Genomic DNA, 27454 nt, shown 5'->3' with positions numbered 1-27454 from the left:
TAAGCAGTTAAGCTGCCATTGATATTAACTAAAAAAATTGGTTGGAAAGTATTCAATTTTCAAAATATGAAAGCTGTATGGTACTAGAGCTGGTTTCAAGAATTTCCACTGTTGCTGAGTCTAAAACATAGTTGCAATACTGTGATCAATGCCTTGCTGTACCTGGGTTCAGTTTGAAAAGAGATGTCAGAACACATTTCTATTCAATAGGGTGACATGGTCTCTAACAGATACCCTCTCATCTCCCCTTTTATTCCTTCAGAAGTTTATATTTCTCAATAATTTACATTAGATTTGTTCTACAGAAGTGAGAGTCTGGATTTTGTTCAAGAATAGTGGAGTGAATTTTAAACATACTATAGAATCAATTCAATAATATTATTTTCATGCATGTGTGGATCACATTTTATTGCAAGCTATTTATACGATAATTCTATAACCCTCAAGTATAATGGTAAAATCAGAATGTTGTATATTTCTAGAAACATTTAAAAGACAAGTTTAAAGAAAACAATTATTCTATTTGATATTAAACTAAATGACTTAGTGCTTTAAATTGAAATTACAAATTTGAAGCAATTTCCTTGCTTGATTTATACCTAAAGATGAGAGTTGTTAATATATCATTATCTGTCCCAATTTTAAGTATAAAACTAACATCTTAAAGACAATGGACAAACGTTGACTGTGTTCGTCTAACTACCACAACTATACTTGTGAAACAGACCCTTCAGCCCACAATGAGAAGCAATTAGTCCAGAAGAAATAGAAAATGAGCAAATTTGATTGAAGAATACAAATGGCACTATTATATTAAGCTTCATTAACAATCATTTCATGAATCAGATTGTGATATTATTTAAAGTGAACACAAACTGTATACAAATTTTTGACAACTAAACCGTTAAAACCCCATTAGGCAAAGCCAAATCAACACTTCACTAAGTAAATGGAAACATGGAGTAGCACAAAATGAAGCATTACACCTTTAATCATAGCCAAAGCCAAATTATAAAAAGAAAGTTTTCCTTTCCTTATCATTTAAACATTCGTTAAAATAAATGTGTAAGGATGGGATAATTGTATCTGATCATATCTTCTGAATTACAAAATAAAAAATTTGATCACATGGAATAATTCTACTGTCAAAGATTGAAATGATTTTTAAAAAATATCAATTTCTTTATTTCAGGCCAAGTACTGATGGAAAAGGGAACATTATTCCCTACTTAATCTAGCTTGTCTTAATGCTGCATTGTGTCAGCAAATGATATCTCAAAAGGAGAACCATGCTGAGAATAGAAACAGCTTCTTTTACATCACGTTAAAATACATAAACTAATGCAACCTTTACAATTTCACAAACATTTATTTAAATTTTTAAAAGTAAGTGTCCACCAAGTTAATAACTTAATTTTAGCAATTGAGAGCTTTTGATTTTGGTGCTTCTAACATGCGCTACAGAAACTTATAACTTGGACTATGGGTTACTTACATTTAAACATTTACAATGACATTTAAACTCCTTGATTAGGTTGCATTTTGCAATAATGTAGAATATATAATTTTAGTAATCTGCAGCACAACAGCATGCAATGTGTACTGTACTATAACTGCTCCAAAACCTTTATAGAAACCAAAGATGCCTTCTTCTTTCTTGATTACATTAATGCAGTCCCTCATCCCTTCATACTGTGTGTTAATAGGAAGCACTTCAAACCCATGGTCTGTGTTGTCAATGATGGTCCGGGTTCCTTGAATATGTAGGCGGTGAAGTACTGTTTCTAATGGGTAAACCAAAATGTCAGCACAAAGATTTGCAACAAAACTAGCAATAAGTTCTGGGAAGTAAGCATCCAGCACAGTTTGTACAGAATTAGAAGCATCTGCTGGGTGCTGATGTGGTGTCTTTTTCCGAAAAAGAAACAGAATAAATTTCTGGATGATGGCACTTATGATATAATGGACCACTCCATGCAGGACAGTTGGAAAGACTAGAACTCCCAGAGGAAGCAGGCGTTTGCTATGAGGGACACCCATTCCCACCAGTCTGCATATACCTTCTTTTACACAATCAAGTATTCCTGGATTGTCTCTTATGATTTCACTCTGGAAATAGAACACAATAAGTTAGTCATTATTAGAATATTACACATGTATATTTTATAAATAAATAAACCAATATCTCTAGTCGAACTTTTGTTTCTAGTAATCCATATCATTAAATTGCTGCACATTAAAAAAAGGAAGGAGGGGCAAATTTTAGGAAAAAATATAAATGCAACTATGAAACAATTTGAAAAGCTTATGTTTTCATGCATTTGTTTTTTAGCACTATATCTCAATTACAAATCTATACAAGGAAACCAAGCCTTTTATACTGAATTTTCTAGAGAGTATGTTACAGGAGGTGGTCACTCCCTTACTACAAAGTTTAGGAGGATAAGCAAATAAACTTCAGTTTCAAGCAGATCCACATCATCACAAAGCTAAAGTCCAAGGACACAGCATGAAGAAGAAATACAATACTCTGAAGGAACTGAATAGACTGGGGGTGGTGTGTGGTATGTTGGGGTTGGGTGGATGGATGGAGGAGGAAGAGAACAAGGCATCCCTGGAACTGCCCAACAAGAACCTCTCCATAATTACCCCCAGGTGTCAGGCCATCACAGAAAAAAAGTACAAAATGTTGTTGGAGGTGGGAAAGGAGCAAATTTCCATTCACATTTCACAATGATTCTAAAAAAGGGCAATAAATATCAAACAAATGAGCCTAAAGACTCTGTCTCTCAATGAGATGAGCCTTTGTAATAAAAGGTGGATGAATTCACTGCGCAGTTATTAATGGATATGATGCAATTGGGATCACAGAGACCTGGCTCCAGGGTGACCAAGGATGGGAACTCAACATGCAGGGTTATTCATTTTTTTTAGGAAGGATAGAAAGGAAAGAGGTGGGATAGTGTTCCTGATTAAGGAGAAGATGGACACAATAGTAAGAGAGGACATTAGCCTGAACAATGTAGAATCTGTATGGGTGCAGCTGCAGAACATCATAGGGAAAAAAAGACATTCATGGGAGGTGTGTATAGACCGCCAATGGTTGTGATGCTGGGGAATGTATCAAATAGGAAATTAGAGATGCATGCAGTGAAGGGGATAGCAGTTATTATGAGTGACTTCAATCTACATATTGATTAGACTAACCAAAATGGCAGTAATGTGATAAATGTATGAGGGATGGTTTCCTTGACCAACATTTGAGGAACCAACTAGAGAGCAAGTCATCTTCGTCTGGATATTGTGTATCGAGAGAGGATTTATTAGCAACATTGTGGTGCATGATCCTTTGGGGAAGAGTGACCATAATATGGAAGACCATAACATGGAATGTGGCAATTAAATCTGAAATTAGGGTCCTGAACTTAAAGAAAGCTAACTTTGGTGATATGAGGCATGCATTGGCCAAAAATACTTAAGGAGTTGATGGTGAATAGGCAATGGCAGACATTTAAAGAACACATGGAAGAACTTCAACAATTGGACATCCCTGTCTAGCCCAAGAGCAAAACAGGGAAGGGGACAAAAGGACTAGCCACACTACCATACATCAGGAGCGTTTCAGAACCGACAGCCAGACTACTGCGACCCTTAGGACTCATAACGGCACACAAACCAACAGCCACGCTCAGACAACAACTCACTAAAACAAAGGACCCGATACCCAACATGAGCAAAACTAATGTAGTTTACAAAATACCATGCAAGGACTGCACAAAACACTATATAGGACAAACAGGAAGACAGCTAACAATCCGCATACATGAACATCAACTAGCCACGAAACGACACGACCAGCTATCCCTAGTAGCCACACACTCAGACAGCAAGCAACATGAATTCGACTGGGAAAACACTACTATCATAGGGCAAGCCAGACAGAGAACATCCAGGGAATTCCTAGAGGCATGGCATTCATCCACAAACTCCATCAACAAACACATCGACCTGGACCCAATATACCAACCACTACAGCGGACAGCTGAAACTGACACCCGGAAGCGGCAAGGACAGACCACTATAAATACTGGAAGAAACATCAAAGAAGCGCTTCGCAGGAGGCTCCAGAGCACTGATGATGTCGCCTAGCCAGGGGACGAAACGTTTGCAACAAAAACTTCCAGCTCGGCGAACAGAACCACAACAGCGAAGGGGACTCAACCATGGCTTACAAGAGAAATCAGGAACAACATCAAAACCAACAAGGCGGCATATAAATTGCCTCAAAAAAGCAGCAAACCCAAGGACTGGGAGAAATTTAAAATTTAGCAGAGGACAAAGGGTTAATTTGAAAAGGAAAAATAGACCATGAAAGCAAGCTTGCAGAAAACAAAAACTGACTGCAAAAGCTTCTATAGATAAATGAAGAGAAAGACTGGTGAAGAGAAACGTAGGCCCCTTACAGTTAGAATCAGGTGAATTCATAATGGACAAAGAGACGCCAGACAGTTGAACAAATACGTTGGATCTGTTTTCATTAAGTAATCTTCAGGAAATGCTAGGGGACAGAGAGTCAGGAATGAAGGAGGAACTGAAAGAAATCCTTATTAGTCAGGAAGTAGTACTAGGGAAATTGATAGGATTAAAACCCGATAAACCCCAGGGCCTGATGCTCTGTATCCCAGAGTACTTAAGGAAGAGGCTCTAGAAATAATGAATCCATTGGAGAACATTTTCCAGCATCCTGTAGACTCTGGAAGAGTTCCAATGGACTGGAGGGTAGCTAATTTAACTCCATTCTTTAAAAAAAGAGAGAAAATGGGAAATCATAGGTTTCGTTAGCTTGACATTGGTGGGAAGAGAAAATACTGGAGTCAAATAATTAAGGATGTAATAACTGAGCATTTGGAAAGTAGTGACAGAATCTGCCCTAATCAGCATAGATTCATTAAAGGGAAATAATGCTTGACAAATCTTCTGACGATGTGACCGGTACAATAGACAATGGTGAATCAGAAGATGTTGTGTATTTGGACTTCCAAAAGGTTTTTGACAAGGTTCCATACAAGAGATTATGAAGGAAAATTAAAGCTCATGGTATTGGAGGTAATGTGTTAACCTGGATAAAGAACTGGTTGTCAGACAGGAAGCAGAGAGTTGGAAAAAATGGGTCCTTTTCAGAGTGGCAGGCAGTGACAAGTTGGGTACCTCAGTTCAGTGCTGGGACCTCAGCTGTTCACATTATACATTAACAATTTGGACAAACAAACTGAATGCCATATCTCCAAATTTGCAAATGACACTAAGTTGGGTGGCAATGTATGCTGTGAGAAGGATGCTAAAAGACTGCAGGGTAACTTGGATAGACTGGCTGAGTGGGCAAATACTTGGCAAATGCAATATAATGCGGATAAATGTGAGGTTATCCATGCTGCTCACAAAAACAGGAAGGCCGATCACCATCTGGATGGTGGCAGGTTAAGAAAAGGGGAGGTGCAACAATACCTGGGGGTCATAGTGGAACACAGTCTCTGAAGGTTGGCATGCAGGTATTGAGGAAAGCTTATGCCTTGCTCTCCTTCATAGCGAGAGAATTTGAGAGTTGGAGTAAGGATACTGAGATTGCATGATCAGCCATGATTATATTGAATGGTGGTGCAGGCTCGAAGGATCAAATGGCCAGTCCTGCACCTAGGCTTCTATATACAAGAAATGGGTTGAAGTCACACAGAGTCAAAGTTTCAGGAAGTAGGAAAAAAAAATGGAATGACAGAATCTCAAAAAGCACTTGGCTTACTTCTACTGCCATGGGCTGTTAAGTATAGGAATATCAAAATTAGATGTTCTAGAGAAATGTGAATCTGGATGTTTGGAGACATAGCAGAGCAAGTTTTAAACATGTAGAAACAATTCAAAATATTTACAAGCATATGTGGATTAAACATTTCATTTTAAATTATTCATAATTCACAAATATAATGGTAAATTCAGTATGTTTTGTATGTATAGCAAAGTTTAGAAATCAATTTTAAGGAAAACTGTTATTCTGCTGCTTCATTGTGCTCTAATTAAAACAGTATGAATGGAGGTTAATAATGCAGTTGGAGAAATGGTGCAGAAGGGAACACTTCAGATTCTAGGAGCATTGGAACTGGAAATCTATAAGGTTCCTAAATGAAAGAGAAGGTGCTGCTCCAAGTTTTGAGAGCTTGTTTGGTCGATGACAGAAAGGCCAGAATTGTGTACATACAATTAATTTCTTTTTTAGGTACTTATACCCTACTCAATAGAGTTCAATAATTCCTTTGCCCGTAACTTTTTTTTAACGACAACAAATAGTGATAACTCTGATTTACCTATATATCTATCTGCTCCAGACCCACCTTTTGTTTACAAATTAACTCCTGTTTCCATAACTGGAGTTCAGGTATCATTCTGGTAAATCCCTCCAAGGGCAATTTATACTTCAAAGTTGTGGTGCACAAATCTACCAATAGTAACCATTCTACACTTAGTATTTTAATTCTCTTTTGGTTAACGTGCACATTCTATCAAAAATTCTGAAAATAATCAAAAATTAAGTGATAAATTCAGATGTACTTGCAAATCTCTCTGAACCTAAAAGAACAATGAAAATCTAGAAACACTGCAAGTCCAAAACTGGTAACCTCACATTTGACAATGCTGAAACATATTTGTCACAACTTTGTCCATTCACTTAAATCTTTCATGTTTTTTGCAATTTTATACGAGTACCTTTATGCTTATAATCTTGCATGTTGCCTTTGACAAAGTTAAGGATATGGCTCTACCTCTTGATCTACAACGTCAATAATTTTTAAAATTTCATTTACAGGTTGCAGGTGTCGCTGGATAGCCAGAATTTATTGCCCATCCCCGCAAGCAGTTAAGAATCAACCACATTGCTATGGGTCTGGAGTCACATGTAGGCCAGACCCAGTAAGTGCAGCAGTTTCCTTCCCTAAAGGACATGAGTGTTTTTCAAGCAAACAACAATGGATTCCTGATCATCACAGACTCTTTAATCCAAGTTTACCATCTGCTAATGGCAAGATTAAACCCAGGTCCCCAGAACATTACTTGGGTCTCTGGGTTAAGAGTCCAGCAATAATGCCACTAGGCCATTGCCTCCTATAACACATGCTCTGTCAATGCGATTTGGCTGTAACACTATTTGTGATTTGCAGACTTTTTAAAAAATAAAGTAAACTCCTGTTCGCTGTTACGTGATCCCATCCTCTGTATTACCAGCTGGCTGCAATTAAGATTAGGGAACACTAGAATAGTTTGCTGGACTGCTTACTGGAATCATTCATGGAGTTGGGGGGGGAAACAGAAAGAGGAAAGAGGGTAAAAGGAGGTGCAAATATAACGATGTCCAGCGATTGAGTGTAAGCAGGGCCTTTTGTTAAGCAGAGGCTATGTTGCTGATTATCTGAAGCTTCAACGTGTGTGTGTGTGTGTGTGTGTGTGTGTGTGTGTGTGTGTGTGAGAGAAAAGTAAGGATGGACAACTCATTACCCTCTTTACTCACCCACAACTTATGCCTGATCCAGGTTCACCCAGTTTCTGTTTGAAAGGGGGAGTGAGGAGGTTGGGGGTTGAGACAGACTCAGTCCTTCATTCACTCTGAAACCAGACACTCATCAAAACCTCTAGCCATTCAGAGGATATTAGCCCTTTAGCCACCTCAAAAAAAGGAGATTTTACTCTCGTCAAGGCATTTCACAAAGTTTAATGGCAGAGAGCCTGGTTCTGAATAAACTCCACTCCACAAGGAGTCCGGAATACAATACATTGGGAAGTTTCATTTGTAACAACTTGGCATGTACTAGAGAGAGAAAAAAAAAGGCCATTGTCTAGTCTTTGCTCCAAATTCCACTTCATCACCAATGATTCTGTGCCGCTCATCGGCAACTGCCTGAAACAGACTTTTCATACATGACCCAGAGATGAGCTTTCACCCATAGATGCACATTCTCACCAAGACTTTCTACTTCTACATGCCTAGCATCACCTGCCTGTACTTCCGCCTCAGCTCAATCTGCTCAGACGTTCATTTAAGTCCTTATTACCAATAAAATTGACCACGCCAATCCATTCTTGGTCTCCATGCTACATTCTAGTTGAAACTGTGGTGCTGGAAAAACACAGAAGGTCAGGCAACATCAGAGGAGCCGGAGAATCGACATTTCAAGCATAAGGCCTTCAAATCAGAAAGGAGACTGGTTGTCCTGTTCAGGTCCAAACTGTGACAGTCTGAATGTGGTCCAGAGTCCATGCAGGATCAGTCGGTTCTATCGGCAGGCACTGACGGAGGAGATGTGGCTGTGGTAGCGAGTCAGCTTCAGGATGTGGCTGAATAGCTTCAGGGCAGAGGAGACAACCTGGGGGGTGCAGTGAGAGAGAGACTCAGGAGATCCTTGTAGAGGAGGAGAACTTCTAGGCAAGCATCCTTGGAAGAGGCTTCGTAGTAAGGTTAAAATCAACTAGGAGAAAGCGAGAACTGCAGATGCCCAATTCCTGAGGATGGGCTTATGCCCAAAACAGATTCTCCTGCCCCTCGGATACTGCCCGACCTGCTGTTCTTTTCCAGCACCACACTCTCGACTGATCTCCAGCATGTGCAGTCCTCACTTTCTCCTACGCTACATTTTAGCCTTCAAACTTTGTTATTCAAAACTGTCTTATATCTTAAATTGTATTAAATAGCAATCACACATTCACACTTGCTGACCTGCAATAGCTCAGTTAGGACTCAATTATAATATTCATCTTGGTTTTTGAATTCATTCATTACTTCACCTGTATCATCACTATAATTGCCTGCAATCCTCTGAAATACTGGTGATCCCTTTGAAATGGCCTAGCAAACTATTCAGTTGAACCAATTGCTACGAAATAAATCCAGACATCACCTGGCATCGATCTAGGCGCCAGAAAAGACAACAGCAGAACAAGCTCTGTCAAGCCTGCAAAGTCCTCTTTACTAATAGTTGGTGGCTGGTGCCAAAGTTGGTGAGAGCGGTCTCAGATTACTCAAGCAACAGCCTGACAGTCATATTCACGGAATCATATCTTACAGACAATATCCCAGACGCCACCACCATGCCTAGATATGGCCTGCCGCATCAGTAGGACAGACACAGTAGAGGTGGCAACACAATGGTTTACTTTCAGGAGGAAGTTGCCAGGAGTCCTCAACATGGATTCTGGACCTCGTGCCATCTCAGGTTAAACATAGGCAAGGAAGCCTCCTGCTGATTACCTTGTACCATCCTCCCTCGGCTGATGACTCAGTACCCTTCTGAGCACAAAGTGTACTCTGGGGGGAGAATTTCAATGTCCACCACCAAACAGCAATACTACTGATTGAGCTGGTTGGGTCCTAAAGGATATAGTTGCTAGACTGGGTCTGCAGCTAGTGGTGAGGAAACCAAGAGGGAAAAACAAACTTGATCTTATCTTTACCAGTCTGTTGGCTGCACATGCACCTGTCCATGACAGTATCGGTAAGAGTGACCACATCACAGTCCTTGTGGAGACAAAGTCCTGCTTTCTTCATGTTGTGTGGCACTATCACCATGCAAAATGGGACAGAATTTGAACAGATCTAGCAATTCGAAACTGGGCATGTATGAGGTGCTGAGGCATTAATAGCAACAGAATTGTTACAGCAGCAGCAGACACAGCTGAAAATCAGGTGTCAACCTGGTGAAGTTATCAAACAGGACGACGTGCATGGCAAACTGCATAAGCAGCAAATGACAGAATAAAGTAATCCCACAACCAACAGTTCCGATCCTAGTTTACAGTCCTGCCACGTTCAGTCACGAATGGTGAATGATTAAACAACTCAGTGGAGGAGGTTGCTCCACAAATATCCCCCATCCTCCATGATGGAAGAACCCGGCACAGAGCAAGAGAAAAGGCTGATGCTTTCACAGCGATCTTCAGCCAGAACTGCTGAGTGGATGATCGACCTTGGACTCAAGTGGTCCCAGCATTACAGATACCTGCCTCCAGCCAATTGGATTCACTCCACATGTATCAAGAAACAGTTGGAGACACTGGATGCTGCAAAGGCTAAGGGCCCTGGCAAAAGTACTGGACTGGTGTTCCAGAACTTAGTGCTCCTGTAACCAAATTCTTCCATCACAGTTACAACACTGGATTCTTCCCAACAAAGTGGAAAATTGCCCAGTTATATCCTATCCGTAAAATGAGGACAAATTCAACTCAGTCAATTACCACCCCATCAGTCCACTCTCGATCATCATGATGGAAGGTGTCATCAACAGTGCTATCAAGCACCTGCGTAGCAATAACATGCTCAGTGATGCTCAGATTGAGTTTCACCATGGCCACTCAGCTCCTGAATTCATTACAGCCTTGGTCCAGACATGATCAAAAGAGCCGAATTCCAAAGCTGAAGCAAGAGTTTGCCATCACGGCTGCATTTGACCGAGTGTGACATCAACAAGCCCCAGCAAAACTGGAATCAATGGGTATTGGGGGAAAAATCCCACTGATTGGAATCATCCCTGGCATATAGGAAGATAACCATGGTTGTTGGTGGTCAGATATGTATATCATGGAAACAGACCCTTCGATCCAACTCATCCATGCATCCAAATATCCCAAAGTAATCTAGTCCCACTTGCCAGCACCCAGCCCATATCCCTCCAAACCCTTCCTCTTCATATACCCATCTAGATGCCTTTTAAATGTTGAATTATACCAGCCTCCACCACTTCCTCTGGCAGCTCATTCCATTCACAGAGGGCATTTTGTGAAAAGTTGCCCTTTAGGTCACTTTTATATCTTTCTCCTCTCACCCTAAACCTATGCCCTCTAGTTCTGGACTCTGCCACTCCAGGGAAAAAAATAATTGTCTATTTATCCTATCTAGGCCCTTCCTGATTTTATGAACCTCGAAGATCACCCCTCAGCCTCAGACATTTCAGGGAAAACAGTCCCAGCCTATTCAATCTCTCCCTATAGCTCAAATCCTCCAACCCTGGCAACATCCTTGTACATCTTTTCTGAACCCTTTCAAGGGTCAGAACATATTTCCTGCAGGAGGGAGAACAGAATTATGCACAACATTCCAAAAATGGCCTAACCAATTTTCTGTACAGCCGCAATGTGACCTCCCAACTCCTACACTCAATGCTCTGACTAATAAAGGAAAGCATATCAAATGCCACCTTCGTTATCCTATCTACCGGAGACTCCACTTTCAAAGAGCTATGAACCTGCACTCCAAAGGTCTCTCTCTGTTCAGCAACACTCCCTAGGACCTTATCATTAAGTGTATGAGTCCTGTTAAGATTTGCTTTCCCAAAATGCAATGCCTCACATTTATCTAAATTAAACTCCATCTGCCACTCCTCAGCCCATTGGCCCATCTGATCAAGATCCTGTTGTAACTGGAGGTAACCTTCTTCGCTGTCCACTATACCTCCAATTTTGGTGTCTTCTGCAAACTTACTGACTATACCTCTTATGTTCACCTCCAAATCATTTATATAAAATGATGAAAAATAGTGGACCCAGCACAGATCCTTGTAGCACTCCACTGGTCATAGAATCATCTCAGCTCAAAGACATCTCCGCAGGAGTTCCTCAGGTAGTGTCCTCAGCCCAACCATCTTCAGCCGCTTCAATGACCTTCCCTCTACCAGAAGGTCAGAAGTGTGAATGCTTGCCAACAATTGCACAATGTTCAGCACTACTTGCAACTCCTCAGATACTGAAGCAGTCCAAGTTTAATTGCAACAATATCTGAACAACATCCAGGCTTGTGCTGGCAAGTCACATCAGTGCCTCACAAATGCCAGGCTATGACTATCACCAATCAGAGACAATCTAACCATCACGCTTTGACTTCAATATCACCAACACCCTGAGGTTATCACTGAACAGAAACTCAATGGGACTAACCACATAAACAGTGGCTACAAGAGCAGGTCAGACGCTACGAATACAGCAGTGAGAAACTCACCTCCTGACTCCCCAAAATCAGTCCACCATCTACAGCAGCACAAGTCAGGAGGGTGATGGAATATTTCTCACTGACCTGGATGTGTGCAGCTCCAACAACACAAGCAGCTTGACATCATCCAGGGCAGAGGCGGGGAACCTTTTCATTTTCTTTTAAAAACAGTGAGAGACACAAAGTGTACGAATCTTTATTCAATTGGGGAACCTTTTCATGTTGGAAGACTGCATTATTTTAGTTGTAATCTAATAAGGCCGCATCCAAGAAACTTCAATTATATATTCTTCAAAAATTCAAAATAGCCCTTATGACTTACCAATTTTTTAAATTGTGATGGTCAGTCTGTGAAGATTATCTGTCAGTCTGCAGAAATTCACCAAAGATCCTCAGACAGCAAATTCTAAACCCACAACCACTTCCATTTAGAAGGACAAGGGCAGCAGATACTTGGGAACACCACCCCCTTTAAAGTTCCCATCCAAGTAACTCACTATCTTGACTTGGAAACATGTCACCCTTCCTTCAATGTCACTGGGTCAAAATCATGGAACTCCCTCCCTAATGGCATTGTGGATCAACCCACAATAGGTGGGCTGCAGTGATTCAAGGAGCCAGCTCATCACTACCTTCTCAATAGTAATAGGGATGGTCAATAATTACTGGCCAGCCAGTAATGCCCACAACCCCAAAAAAAATCCTCTAATACTTCCTCAGTGTTAATCACTACTCTCAGTGGTCATTCCTTCATCACCAAGCCACGGATTTCATTCTGTAAATCTGTCTCTGTAATGCTCCTTTTTACTTTAAGCATCCCTTGCTTTAAAACCTCTCTTTAAAGCAGCTTTTGGTCATCTACTCTAACATCCGACAGTGTGAATGGTGTCGTATTTGTTTTATAATGACTTTATGAAGTGCTGTGGAACAGTTTATTATGCAAAAGGTGCTTATATGAATGTAAGCTGTTGTTGAAAGTATATTTTTTAAACTGTATTTCAATCTATAGGCAGACTGTCAGCTATCAGTTATTCTTTTAACAGCATCTGGTAGGACACTTCCTTGATTAAGGACGGTCAGAATCAAATTCTCTGATTAGGAAAAAGTAATCCTAGGGATATTTTTGATAGCTGGCTCATGAAACAAAGTACAGATACAATAGATCAAATGGCCTCCTTTTTGGCTCATACTTCAACAGATTTGAAGTGTCACAAGAATAAGTGATCGCTGACTGACATCAGCTACTTAATGGTTGATTACATAAAAGGCAATTTATTTCACTCACTACAATCAATAAGCTTTGTTAACACAGAAAATTTACCTGCACAGTCTCAATTAAACTAGCCGAGTAAAAAGGCAGTGCCACTACACAGGTCAACCTGCAGGAAAATAAAGTTTGCTTTTTGAAAAAATAAGTTTTTTTAAAAAATCTGTTGATGTAAAATGATTAAACTTCACAACAGGCTTACTTTGAGCAAAAAAAACTTATCAAAAGTAAAATTATCCACCATAATTTCAAGAGGAATAAATTTAAAGGGAAATGTGATAGCTTTAACCATATTAAATCCATAGCACCAATATTAAACAGAAATATCATGCATCTGCATTGAGAATTATATTTCTAGTTTATACTAACGGTAGATTTAGAAGCATACATAAAGTGACCACAGTTGTAGAAAATACCAAACTAGGAAAATTATTGAATCTGTTTTCACTAAGCTTAGAAAGACAAAGGATGGGTTGATTGTAGGTGCCAGACAGTCTTAAAGTGGATGCGGAATTAAGCATTGCCCTTGTAGGACAGAAATGACAATTGTTGTTCTCAGACTTTTATACAATTTTAAAATAATTTCAAGATAGAGGCAGATAGTCTTTGATTCCTTTATCTAGCAGTAATCTCAGGTGTATGGGAATGTGGTTTTTGAAATAAACAGTTCGTGGTTATTTTATTCAATGGCAGAATAGGGTCAATGGGCTTGCTTCTGCACCTAGTTCCAATGCTTATATTAAATATTTAGCTCAGGAAACATTAAATAACAGACAAGATAAATTAATTGAAATGGGGGAAGAAAATAAGTAATTTGCTTGCTCTTTGAAATAGCTCAAGCAGAAATTTAAAAGGTTTCTGTAAACATGGCTAATGTGACCAAAACTATAAACAAATGGACCATTGAACTATACAGTCGAGAACAACTTGTAAAGGCAGGGAAGTCATGGCTCAAACAGCTTGAATGCTGTATGCAATGCTAATCTGAGTCACATGGTATATTCAGGGTTGACAGACAGTTCAAAATTAGACAACAGATTCCTTGAGCCAAAGAGCTGTGCTATGAAGAAACACAAGCAAAGAACTTTAGTTTATATGGTAAAATTTATACACGATGGAGACTGCAAATCATTGCAAAAGATTAAATTTAAAGACATTACCTGAGGTTAAACATTGACAGTAGGGAAAGAGGAATTTGGTTACATTTGTAAAAAGCAAATTTTGAACACATTGTTTTGCAAAGAAATTATCAAGATTTTGATTAACAGATAACAATCACTAAATGATTGAATATCTAACTAGTGTATCACAGCATTTAAGAATGGGAAATTAGCTGGACCAAAAAGCCTAACTAATCATTTTCTACTTCATGATCTTCACAGTCAAATATTAGAAAAGATCTTTTTGAATTATTGTTCTCCAGCTGTGCTAGATATGGACATCTGGGACTTGACCTTTTGTAAGTGAATTGCAAAATACATACTGTTGAATTCATTAAAGAAACTTTAATTGACAAACCCCATTGTTTAGGAATCACCCAAGTCGCAGAGTCAAATAAGTAGTACAAAATGAATGTAAACAATCACAAAAATTAGCACGTCTGGCCATATCTGCATTAGCCAGACTAGATTTAATCTAAACAAATATCAAGAGAATAACTAAAATGAGATAGCCAACAACAGTTTCAGAAGATACTGTTCTCAAACTAAACAGGATATCACATGATTCTTGTTGTAACTTACCCTTTCAGTACAAGATGACCAGCTATTTGTCTTGGACTCCATTTATGGGAAACTTCTCTGCAATAAGAAAACTTGTAGGATAATGCTGTGCAGATTAAATATTAAATTATACATACTAAAATATCGTAGTAGAATATAACAAAACCAAAACTTCTAAGGAATCCTGCACTGCGTTTTAGCTGTTGATAAAGTTAATGTAATCATTTTCTCACCATAAACTTATCATACTGAAATTTCTGTTTCAACTCGGCACCATGGCTCAGTGGTTAGCACTGCTGCCTCACACCACCAGGGTCCCAGGTTAGATTCCAGCCTCGGCAACTGTGTGTGGAGTTTGCACATTCTCCCAGAGTGGGGTGCTCTGGTTTCCTCCAACATGCCAAAAATGTGCAGGTCAGGTGAATTGGCTGTGCTAAATTGCCCATATCTTTAGGTACATCAATCAGAGGGAAATGAGTTTGGATGGGTTACTCTTCGGAGGGTCAGTGTGAAGTTGTTGGGCCGAAGGGCTTGTTTTTACACTGTAGGTAATCTAATCTAATCTAAAAACTCAATTATCTTGATAGGACTCTGATAATAATGACCTGTTGCTAGCAAAGGTGGTCCAGGAGGGTGGCCAATCAAAAACTAAGGCATACCCATGTAGTAAAAACAAGTTGTAGGCCAAATTATAGGGAGGTTTTTAGTTGGAACCAGCAGATGATTAAGAAGTTAATCAAAAAGGAAAACAAAGTGGCAAGAAATATAAAAAACAGCATGAGCTTCTATGGAAGATAAAAGAGAAAGTAGCTAAAGAGAATGTAGGACCCCTATAGGACGTGACAGTGGAATTAATAAACAGGGAACAGGGAAATGGCAGATAATTCAAATCATCATTTTTCATAGTGAAAGACACTATAAACATCCCATGGTTATCAGATAAACAATGTGCTAATAGGAGGAAGCAGCTTATTAGCCATTATCACAAGGGACAGAGTATTTGCCAAATTAATGAGTTTAAAGGCATACAAGTCACCAGGACCTGATGACCTGCATCCAAGGGTTTTAAAGGAAGTGGTCCTTGAAATTGTGCAGGCATTGGTCAAAATATTCTAGAACTCTGGATTTGAAAAACACTAATATGATGCTCTTTTTAAGAAAGGAGGGCGACAAGAAGCAGGAAACTGTAACTGAAACAAAGTGCCATCACACTGTAGTGAATGGGAAATCAAGATATGTTGCGTGATTGGGATAAAACTTGACAGATGCATTTTAATGTAGGGAAATATAATTTGGTAAGAAAAGCCAAAAGCAGACTAACATGTAAACAGAGAAAGGCTCCAAAAATGCAGCAGAGATCTGGGTGTTCTTGCAAGTAAAAAAACAAAGTTAGCATGCAGGTACAGCAAATTATTATTATTAGAAATTGAATTTTAGCCTTCATTGCCATGTATGGTTTTTAGTTCCTGCAATTAAGAAATGATATGTGGACATTGCAGGTGGTTCAAAACAGGTTCAATAGACTGAATCCTGAGATGAAAAGTTTCACTGATCAGGTATGCTTTAACATTTATTCATTAGAACTTAGAAGATTGATCGGTGATCTAACTGAAACAGAAGGTTTTGGTGGGACCTAACAAGGAAGATATTGACAAGTTGTTTCCACTGATGGGGAAATCTTGAACTAAGGTACATAGTCACAAAATAAGAGAATATTCATTTAAAACTGACATGCAAAGAAATCTGTTCTCTCAGAGATAGTGAATGCCTAGAATTCTTTTACGTTGTGGAGGGTGAATCACTAAGAAGTATTTAAATAAGAGGTAGATAGATTATGAGGAGCTGGCACTAAAGAGGAATTGAAGCCTGGGGCAGATCAGCCATGATCTTATAGAACACTGAATGTTCTACTCTTGATCCCAACTTTTAAGTTCTTTATTATATTAAATGAAAAAATTAAGTACTTTAATTTTGAATTACTATCTGGGTGCATACAAAGGAAAAAAGTGTGCACTTTGCCTACTTATCCCAACAGTGCCTTTCCACTGAAGTCTAGTCACTGCCTTCATACCAAGGTTAAAAATAAAATTCAATCAATGATATGAATAGAAGCTGTGTTTTTAAAAAGTACAACTAGATGTGACCTACCTGGGAAGTGGTGTCAATTCACTAATGATGCCTTCAGTACCCAATGCTATTCCTTGAACAATAAATGTGCTTCCCATTCCTTTCCATAATCCTTTTATTCCCTGCAAGTGTGAAATAGAAACAGTGGTTCAGTTTCCTACTTTTTTTGTAGTGCTAACAAAATAAGATTGGAATAGAACAAACTCTAAAGCTACAAAGGGAAATAAACAGCTTTTTGTTTCAAAAAAAAATAACTCAAAGTTTGTGAAAAGATTTGTAGCTCGGGTGCTTATTGTTGTGGTTCTGTTCGCCGAGCTGGGAACTTGTGTTGCAGATGTTTCGTCCCCTGTCTAGGTGACATCCTCAGTGCCTGGGAGCCTCCTGTGAAGCGCTTCTGTGATCTTTCCTCCGGCATTTGTAGTGGTATGAATCTGCCGCTTCCGGTCGTCAGTTCCAGCTGTCCGTTGCAGTGGCCGGTATATTGGGTCCAGGTCAATGTGCTTATTGATTTTATCTGTGGATGAGTGCCATGCCTGCCATTCATGAGTGACAGGCAACATGAATTTGACTGGGACAACACTATATTATAGGACAAGCCAAACAGAGAACAGCCAGGGAATTCCTAGAGGCATGGCACTCATCCACAGATTCAATCAATAAGCACATCGACTTGGACCCAATATACCGGCCACTGCAACGGACAGCTGGAACTGACAACCGGAAGCGGCAGATTCAAACCACTACAAATGCTGGAGGAAAGATCACAGAAGCGCTTCACAGGAGGCTCCCAAACACTGAGGATGTCACCTAGATAGGGGAAGAAACGTCTGCAACACAAATTCCCAGCTCGGCGAACAGAATCTAAAACTAATTGTTGGCACATTCCATAGTGGAGAGTCAATTTTTCATTACTTTGTCAAGTTTTCATCTTGGTGAAGTATAGAAGAACAGAGAAAGAATAAATACATCTCAACCTGAAATTGGTATTGAAATTGCACTAGCTTTCAAGAATTCAAATCATTTTCTTTAAACAGAACAGGCTTTGATTTTCTATTTTTAAGCTCTGTCTCAAACATATTAAACCCAAGATTTGTAAATCTTTTTTCCTGTGGAGAAAACATTTACCAGTTATCCCAACTGAAAGACAATGGTGAAGTATAAAATTAAAATAATTCAGACAGAGAAGTGGTAGCATAGTGGTAATGTCACTGGACTAGTAATCAAGACCCCAGGCTGGAGACAGGTGTTCAGATCCTCAATGGTAAACAGTAAAATTTGAATTGAATCCAATAAAAATCTGGAATAGAAGGCTAGTCTAATGACAATCATGTAACCACTGTGGAATGACATAAAATCCATTTGACTCACTAACCTTATTTAGGGAAGGAAACTTGCCATCCTTGCCGGTCTGGGCTACATGTGGCTCCAGACTAACAGCAATGTGGTTTTCTTTGACCTGCATCCTGGGTAATTAGGGATGGGCAACAAATGCTAGCCTAGCCAGCTATGCCAACATCCAATGAATGATTTTTATAAATGCTTCTCTTAATCTTTGGTTCATTTATAGATTACATATGTCTGCACCCTAACTAGGGGCCAGGTACAACAAGAGAAGTTGGAGAAACTCAGCAGTTCCGACAGTATGTGTGGGGAGAAAACAAAGTTAAAACAGAGTCTACTGACTCTTCATCAGACCCAGGGTCTTGGCAAGTTCTCCAAGCACTTAAGATTGACTTGTCTTGTCTTGTTAATCTTAATATTATTAGCTGTTAGCACCACACCACTGGTTTGATATGCAATGGAAATCTTTCATTAAATTCAGCGAGAGTAAGATTTAAAGGAGCAAAACTTCTGAGAATATCTGAACTTTAAGGAAAAAGCACAAAACATCTTTAACTCCATAAAAATTAGATGTAATAAGTCAAGACATAATTTTAAAAATTCTGAAAAAAATTCTGAAAATCCAGAATGCTTCTAGGAATTTGGTTTGAAAATGAGTAGAAAAAGTAACAATATAAAAATATTAAATCAGTTTTGGAATGGGAGAGGGGTATGTGCAAATAGATTTCCAAGTAAAATATGATTGTAATGACCTACCTGAGTTTTGCTGAAATGGTACATAATATTTATAACCGTGAAAGGAGTAAGATGATAATTTTTTGCATGATAATTGACCTAAAACATAAAAATGATTAAAAATTAGCCATTTTCATGTTGTTTAAACTCGAGATATTTAGTATAAATGTATACGTTTTCAAAAGAGGCTTGTAATATGCTCTTGCTTTAAGTTGCACCTTCCCCCCCCACCACCCTGATAAACTGTGTTAAAACAAAATGTGTTAATTTTTAAAGGCCAGCTTCCTCAAATTAAGTTAACATTTCCAATTTAATGTCATTACCTTCCTCCCCAGCCCTCCCTGTCCACTGGAGTTACCTCCCTTCTATTCTTTATTCCTCATTCTAGCTTCGCTCCTTTCTGCTATCGCTTCCCTTGCCCACCCTTAACATAGCCTTGTTTCCCCTATGCTTTTAGTTTAGGCTGCTCCTTTGTCATTAAAGCTATCCTCATCTCCTAACTGTGGTTCTGAAATATTACTGAAGGACCCCACCTAATAGCAGAAGTACGTACGTAAGTCTGTCAGTCCAATAACATGGTGAATCAACTTTTAAAAATATTTTAAAATCTACCAATTTATGTCTTGAACATGATAAATGATTGAACTTCCACAGCTTTCTGCTGTAGCAAATTATAAAGATTCACTACGCTGAGTGAGGAAAATTCCTTATCTCAACTTGCCCAGCCCTTATTCTGTAACTATGTCCTCCAGTTTTAAACTCAGCAACAAGGGAAATTATTATATCCACATCTACCCAGGTGCATTCTTTAAGAATTTTGTAAGTTTCAATGACTGCATATTCTTCAAAACACTGGAAACTACAGGCCTAGTTTCTTTAAACTCTTTTTTTTAAAGACAATACTACCACCCCAGTGATTCGTCTGGTGAATTTCCATTGTTCTACTCCAGTATGGCCACTTCACCCTTCCCCTAGTTAAGGAGATTACTGTACACAATACTCCGCCTGCTGTCTCACCAAGTCTCTACACAATTTCACAATTTAATTCTGTATGCAAACCTATTTACAATAAAGGCTAACATCATTTACTGTCCAAGAAATCTTCACAACTGAAGATGAAAAATCATTTTGATTTTGCAACAAATTACACTTAAGTATTGTTTTTAATGTAAGAGAATAGTCCAAACACTTAGTGGGCGGCACGGTGGCACAGTGGTTAGTACTGCTGCCTCACAGCGCCAGAGACCCAGGTTCAGTTCCCGACTCAGGCGACTGACTGATGGAGTTTGCACATTCTCCGTGTCTGTGTGGGTTTCCTCCAGGTGCTCCAGTTTCCTCCCACAGTCCAAAAATGTGCAGGTCAGGTGAATTGGCCATGCTAAATTGCCCGTAGTGACCTATTTTGCAATACTACAATGATCTGTATTTAGCAACTGTATAAAGAATAATCCTAATTCTGATTAGGGATCTCAACCAGACTCTGAAAATTCAAACTTTTTGCCATAAGTGCTCTCATACAAAAGCATTTTTGTAAATCAAAATACAAAAGGCTAGGAAAATTCATTTTAATCCTCATAATAAATCTTTTTCTTTCCCCCTTCCCAAAATTTCATACCTGGCACTGACGCCGAAAAACAATACAGGGATGAGCCAACACATTTTCTGTGAAGAGACTTTAAACAAAAAAGTACAATTAGATAAAGTACTAAGCAAAAGAATATTTTACTAAAGTTCCAATAGACTAGTTCAGACAAAAGCAGATGAGAAATAACATTATTAAATTTACATCTAAATACAATCCAAATATAACACTACTAGGTTATAATTTTCTTACCTGAAAATCAATCATACCAAATTAGATGCTTATCAAAGAACCATAACAACAACACACCCTGGAATCCACATTTTCCCCCTGAAATGATATTAAATTTAAATCAACTTTTGTATAAATTTAGGTTTTGGCCTTGTTCAGTTAAGTGACTTAATGTTTTATGATTTTCCAATACACACTGCAGTTTCTTCTATTTTGCTCTTTCTAGTCTATAACTAACAGAATCAGCTCACTCTTTCACAACTCTTGTCATAAGACTCACATCCAGCAGAGCATATAATGTTGTGAAGGCTCGCATTACTAATTGTTTGAGAACTTGTATCCAAAGGATTGCAAAAGTTGGTTAATTTTGATTATAGGAGAAATATCTTGCTTTCTTTCCTAAAATAATGTATACTAAGGAACACTTTTAAAAACAAAATGACACTAGCCACTTAAACTTGTAACAAACATACAAACAAGGAACAAGAGTAGGCCTCATGGCCTTTTGAGCCTGCTCCACCATTCAATAAGATCATGGCTTATCTGATTTTAACCTCAACTTTATTTTTGAAGTCCCTGGAAATCTTTCTATCTGACTTAAAACATGTAAAGATTCTGACTCTGTTGTCTTTTGCGGAAGGGAATTCCAAAGACTTCCAACTCTCAGAAGAAAATATGTTTCTGCTTTAAATTGGCACCCCTTATTTTATTAAACTACAAGCCCTAGTTCTAGATTCTCCTACAAGAGGAAACGTACTTTCAACATGTACCTGCCTGTTAACCAGTAGTCACATGCCTAAGACAACTGTTGTCTGAAATATGGTTATTTTGTTTGGAATTCAGTTGGGGTGTAGCCTGTGAACAGTTAAGACCTCATCTACCTATACCACTTACCCAAGAAATCTTTCACAGGATCCTGTGAGAGAGCTGAAAGTCTAAAACAGCTGTTCTCACAGAGAGCTGCTGGAAAACATACTCTAAACTTCGAATGGACTGTTTTTTTTTAAATTCCAGTAAAATGCACATGTCTGGTGATTGCCATCTACTGAAAGCAGCTGAATCATTTCATACTCTACCCCTGCCTCTTCAAGAACTAAACAATCATGTGGTCAAAGTGACTTTCTCTGAACAAAAAAATCTCTACAATAAAGCTGCCATATTTCTTTAATTTGTAAATATTGGGATTATTTAGTGATGCAAATATTTATACACTCATATGGATCCCCCACAAACCCCAAAAGAAGATGGGAAAACAAAAACAAGGCAAGTAGCCAAACAAGAGAATGGACAGCTAAGCACACCCTACGATATCCTCCTCAGGTCAGAGAGGAAGGTGAAAATAATACCTAAAGCCCAAGTATTTCTACTCTTTAAAAAAGACTTGATCAAGCCATGTTTTAATAATAAATCAATACATTTGTGTTAATCTGATAGAGAAATCTGGGAGATGATTTTTTTTAATTACAAGATTATATAATGTGCAGAATTAGCCATATAAGTAACTGGTTACTTTGCTTTCTCTCACAGATGCTGTCACACTTGCTGAGATTTTTCCCCCAATAATTTCCATGTATGTTTCTGATTTGCAGCATCTGCAGTTCTTTTTTCTTTCATTAAAATTAGCTTTGGTGGTAACAGAATAAACATTCAAATAAATGATGTGACTAATGAGTGGTGGGACTACACAGGGAGATACAACACTTCGACCTCAGTTGCTACAATAAATGTTTCAAAGATGTAAATACAAAAACATCTTTGGTTATTTTAAGCGAAACACATTGTTGGACTATGAGTAAATTTCAGCTTATGGCAACAAGTCTGAAAAGCTTTAGTACCGTACCTTGCAAGGCCAACACCGAACCCTGCAAATCTATTTAATTGATCTGTAACAAAAAAAAGAACCAAGAGAAAATATTACCACAACTGATTTTGTAAACTACATGCAACACCAACTACATTTGTCAGTTTTATTCTCCTCCCAGACCTAATACATTGAATTTGTTTCATCATAACAACATTGGCTAAGTGTTTAAAAATATAATAATGAAACCAAAATAACTTCAAAATCCAGGAAATTTTCAATAATGTCAATACTGATAGCATTTTATTAGTGGTGCATTCTGTTAAAGTTTACACTTATATTGTCATGACACACTCAATTTTCATAAAAAGATTTGATTTTTGGCTTAATATGCCTTTTACAAATCTTAACAATACATGCACATGGTATTTAACTAAGGCAGGTAGATAGTGACTGCGCAAATCTCAGATCATTCTTGCATAGGAACTGCATGTGACAAAAGTACATATCTGAAGCAAACATGCTATAAAAGAGAAGGCAAAACATAAAGGGAATACCCAGATGCTTTTTATTAGAATAAATCTTATGATTTTCTTCCCACAAACAGCACAACTTGTATGCACATGCTGAGTAATACAGCAAAAAGTTTAAAACACCTTTCATAAATCAGAAAATGCATAATGGAAGAGTTAATACTGAATGCTTTAAATTATGGGGTGAATAAAAACTAATATACTCTTCGAATTACATAGGATATATGGCACAGAAACAAAATACTTAGCCCAAACCAGTCCATGCCCATTTTTATGGTCACTCTAGGCACCTTCCCTCGTTAATGACCTAAATCTACAATCACAATTATCCATCTTCTTCTCCCTCATCCTTACCCTATCTGGGGAGGAAGTGTTTTTGTCACTGGTCAACAATATAGACCAAAGCTCTCTGTGGACAGATGATGAAATTTGAATTCAATGAAATTACAAAAAAAAAGTTAGTCTAAATGGTGTGCATGAAACCATTGTTGATTATTGTAAAACCTTATCCTTGTTGACTAGTAATCTTTAAGGACATCTAGACTGGCCTAAATTAGCATCCAGATGCACAGTACAACGCATTAATGGTTGGATCAAATATCTTTTGAAACAGCTAAGCAAGCAACTTAGTTGTGTCTAACTACCACCAAGTCAGTTAAAAGGAATTAAACTGGCCAAACTACCCTGGCATTGACCATAGCACCAGAACTATGGCATTCTCAACCACATCACCACTGCAAAGTACTCCTTAAGATCGGAGGGCAGAGACCAAGTTGGAAGAGTTGTTCCAAAGCAACCTTATAGAAAATATCCCAGACAATCATCTCTGGACATACATGACTGGAAATAATTTGATATCTGTAGTAGTTAGGTGATCTATCTGCTCCTTGTTCTTCAGTGATACATAAAATCAGACATATTGATTTAGAAAGGAGCGTTATTTCAAATATACTGGGCATGTCCAGCAATGGGGGCAGCACAATGGTAGACTGTCTGGAGGGTCTATCCTTGGGCATCCTTAACATCAACTCTAATCCCATGAAGTCTTGTACTTGGGTAAGGAACTTCTTACAGATTACAATCCACCACTTCCCCAGATTAGCTAATGAATCCTTTCTACCCCATGTTGATTAGCATATGAAGAATATACTGAGGGTGGAAAAAGCACAGAAAATAGTCTGGATGAGGGATTTGAACATGCATCACCAAGAGCAGTTTGACTACCAGCACTACTGAACTATCTGGCTGTATCCGAAAGTCTATAACTTGATAGTCTGGGTCTGCAGAAGGTAATATAACAGGGAAAACATATTTGGCCATGCTGCTAACAATCTACCAATAGCAGATGCACCTTTTCATGACAGTATCTATAAGATAGATAACTGCACAGATCTTTGTGGAAACCATGTCCTACCTCCACATTGAGGATACCCTCTATCATGTTGTGTGGCACTCCACTCTACTATATGGGATATATTGAAGAGGTTCAGCAAATCATGAGGACACTGATGAGGCACTACATGTCACTAGAAGCAAAATTGTATTCAACCACAATCTGCAACTTCACAGTTTGGGTTATCCTCTGGTCTATCATCAAGCCAAGGGATTGAACTCTGGTTCAATGGAGATTACAGAAGAGCAGGCCAGGACTAACGCTAGGCATACCCAAAACTGGGGAGGCAACTTGTTGAAACTATAATCACAGGACCAATTGCACACCAAACAATATAAACAACATGCAGTAGACAGCTAAGCAATGCGGTAAAAACAATGATGCTGGAAACCAGATTCTGGATTAGTGGTGCTGGATGAGCACAGCAGTTCAGGCAGCATCCAAACGTGCAGCGAAATCGATGTTTCGGGCAAAAGCCCTCATCAGGAATAAAGTTAGTGAGCCTGAAGCGTGGAGAGATAAGCTAGAGCAGGGTGGAGGTGGGGAGAAAGTAGCATAGAGTACAATTGGTGAGTGGGAGAGGGGATGAAGGTGATAGGTCAGGGAGGAAAGGGTGGAGTGAATAGGTGGAAAAGGAGATAGGCAGGTAGGACAAATACGGACAAGTCATGGGGACAGCGCTGAGCTGGAAGTTTGGAACTAGGGTGAGGTGGGGGAAGGGGAAATGAGGAAACTGTTGAAGTCCACATTGATGCCCTGATGAAGTGTCCCGAGGCGGAAGATGAGGCGTTCTTCCTCCAGGCGTCTGGTGGTGAGGGAGCGGTGATAATGGAGGCCAAGGACCTCCATGTCCTCGGCAGAGTGGGAGGGGGAGTTGAAATTTTGGTCCACGGGGCGGTGTGGTTGATTGGTGCGGGTGTCCCGGAGATGTTCACAAAAGCGCTCTGCTAGGAGGCGCCCAGTCTCCCCAATGTAGAGGAGACCGCATCGGGAGCAATGGATACAATAAATGATAATTAGTGGATGTGCAGGTAAAACTTTGATGGATGTGAAAGGCTCCTTTAGGGCCTTGGATAGAGGCGAGGGAGGAGATATGGGCACAGGTTTTACAGTTGCTGCGGTGGCAGGGTAGGTTGTAGGGGGGGCGTGGACCTGACCAGTTAGTCACGGAGGGAACGGTCTTTGCAGAAGGCAGAAAGGGGTGGGGAGGGAAATATATCCCTGGTGGTGGGGTCTTTTTGGAGGTGGCGGAAATGTCGGTGGATGATTTGGTTTATGCGAAGGTTTGTAGGGTGGAAGGTGAGCATCATGAGCATTCTGTCCTTGTTACAGTTGGAGGGGTGGGGTCTGAGGTGCGGGATGTGGATGAGATGCATTGGAGGGCATCTTTAACCACGTCGGAAGGGAAATTGCGGTCTCTAAAGAAGGAGGCCATCTGGCGTGTTCTATGGTGGAACGGGTCCTCCTGGGAGCAGATACGGCAGAGGTGGAGGAATTGGGAATATGGGATGGCATTTTCCTCAACCAAAGGATTAGACCTAAACACTGCAACTGTGCCACATTCAGTCACGAATGGCAGTGAACAATTAAACAACAAGAAAGAGGCTCCACAAATATCCCCCACTCCTTAATTGATGGGAGAGCTCAACACATCTGTGTAAAAGAAAAGGCTGAGGCATTTGCAAACACATTTAGTCATGAAATGTCAAGTCGATGATCCGTGTCCTAAGGTCCTGACCAGAGATATCAATTTTCAGACAATTCGATTCATTTCACATGATATCAAGAAATAGCTGTAAGTATTGGATATGACAAAAGCTATGGGCCCTGACAACATTCCAACAATAATACTGAAGATGCAAGTTCCAGAATTAGCCACATCCTCAAACAAGCAGTTCCAGTTCAGCTACAACGCTCAGCAATTTGCAAAATTGCAAAAGCCAATTAGAGACTTAAATTTACTCTCAATCACCTGAGAAGTAATAGAGGGGCTCATCAACTGCATTATCAAACAACACTTCAAAACAATAACCTGCTCAGTGGCGGTTAATTCTACTCTGACAGACTTACTCGGCACCTGACTTTATTCCAGCCTTGTTCCGATGATGGATCAAAAGCTGAACTCAAGAGGGGAACAGACAGTGACTGCTCTTGACATCAAGGCAGCGCTCGAGTTTGGGGAACAAGCCCACCAATAGTTTCAAGAATCCTAGCAAACTAATGAAGTCAATGGGAATCAGGAGAAAACTCTCCAGTGGATGGAGTCAGACCTAGCACAAAGGAAGAAGGAGCCACAGGGCATCACTGCGAGAGTTCCTCAGGGTAGATATTTTCTAATCAACCTGTTCAGAGATGTTATCCCACACCCTGGAAGCAAGTCGGAGGTGAATCTAGGCCTTCTACCTCAGGGGTAGACTACTACTGCATCATTAGGGTCCCAATGTAGCTTTGGGAAGCGATTTGTGAAGAATCATTGACTCTACAGAAGAAAATCCAGACATCTAGTGCAAATAACTGAGTAGCTGCAGGACACTTGTTTTCAAAATAACCTTGATCAGCATTAGTGAAACACTGACTTGCTAGACTAAGATTCAAACTTGCAAAACAGTGTATTAACACATCCACTACTGGCACAACAACCACCACTTGTGTTTATATAGTAAAGTTGCCATGTCCTGAATGTGCAAGCTTAAGCAGAATCCCA

At 39.3% G+C, this 27454-nt stretch overlaps 1 protein-coding gene across 1 annotated transcript in view; it reads right to left on the bottom strand.

Annotated features, from left to right (window-relative positions):
* Nucleotides 1-534: 534 nt before the first annotated feature.
* The window catches only part of slc25a46 (solute carrier family 25 member 46), a 31176-nt gene continuing 4256 nt past the window's right edge, over nt 535-27454 (bottom strand). Inside the window, exons 2-8 of the mRNA XM_060844402.1 lie at nt 22864-22906; nt 20826-20883; nt 19232-19309; nt 17156-17256; nt 15029-15085; nt 13341-13398; nt 535-2109 (exon numbers count right to left, since the gene is read on the bottom strand). Of these exons, the coding sequence (XP_060700385.1) occupies nt 1531-2109; nt 13341-13398; nt 15029-15085; nt 17156-17256; nt 19232-19309; nt 20826-20883; nt 22864-22906 (974 nt within the window). The 3' untranslated portion in view covers nt 535-1530. The remainder of the gene's footprint in view (nt 2110-13340; nt 13399-15028; nt 15086-17155; nt 17257-19231; nt 19310-20825; nt 20884-22863; nt 22907-27454) is intronic.

Source organism: Hemiscyllium ocellatum, chromosome 2, assembly GCF_020745735.1.
Source record: "Hemiscyllium ocellatum isolate sHemOce1 chromosome 2, sHemOce1.pat.X.cur, whole genome shotgun sequence".
Taxonomy (NCBI): domain Eukaryota; kingdom Metazoa; phylum Chordata; class Chondrichthyes; order Orectolobiformes; family Hemiscylliidae; genus Hemiscyllium; species Hemiscyllium ocellatum.
The sequence above is the reverse complement of the archived record's forward strand: the minus strand, read 5'-3'. Positions and strand labels throughout refer to the sequence as shown.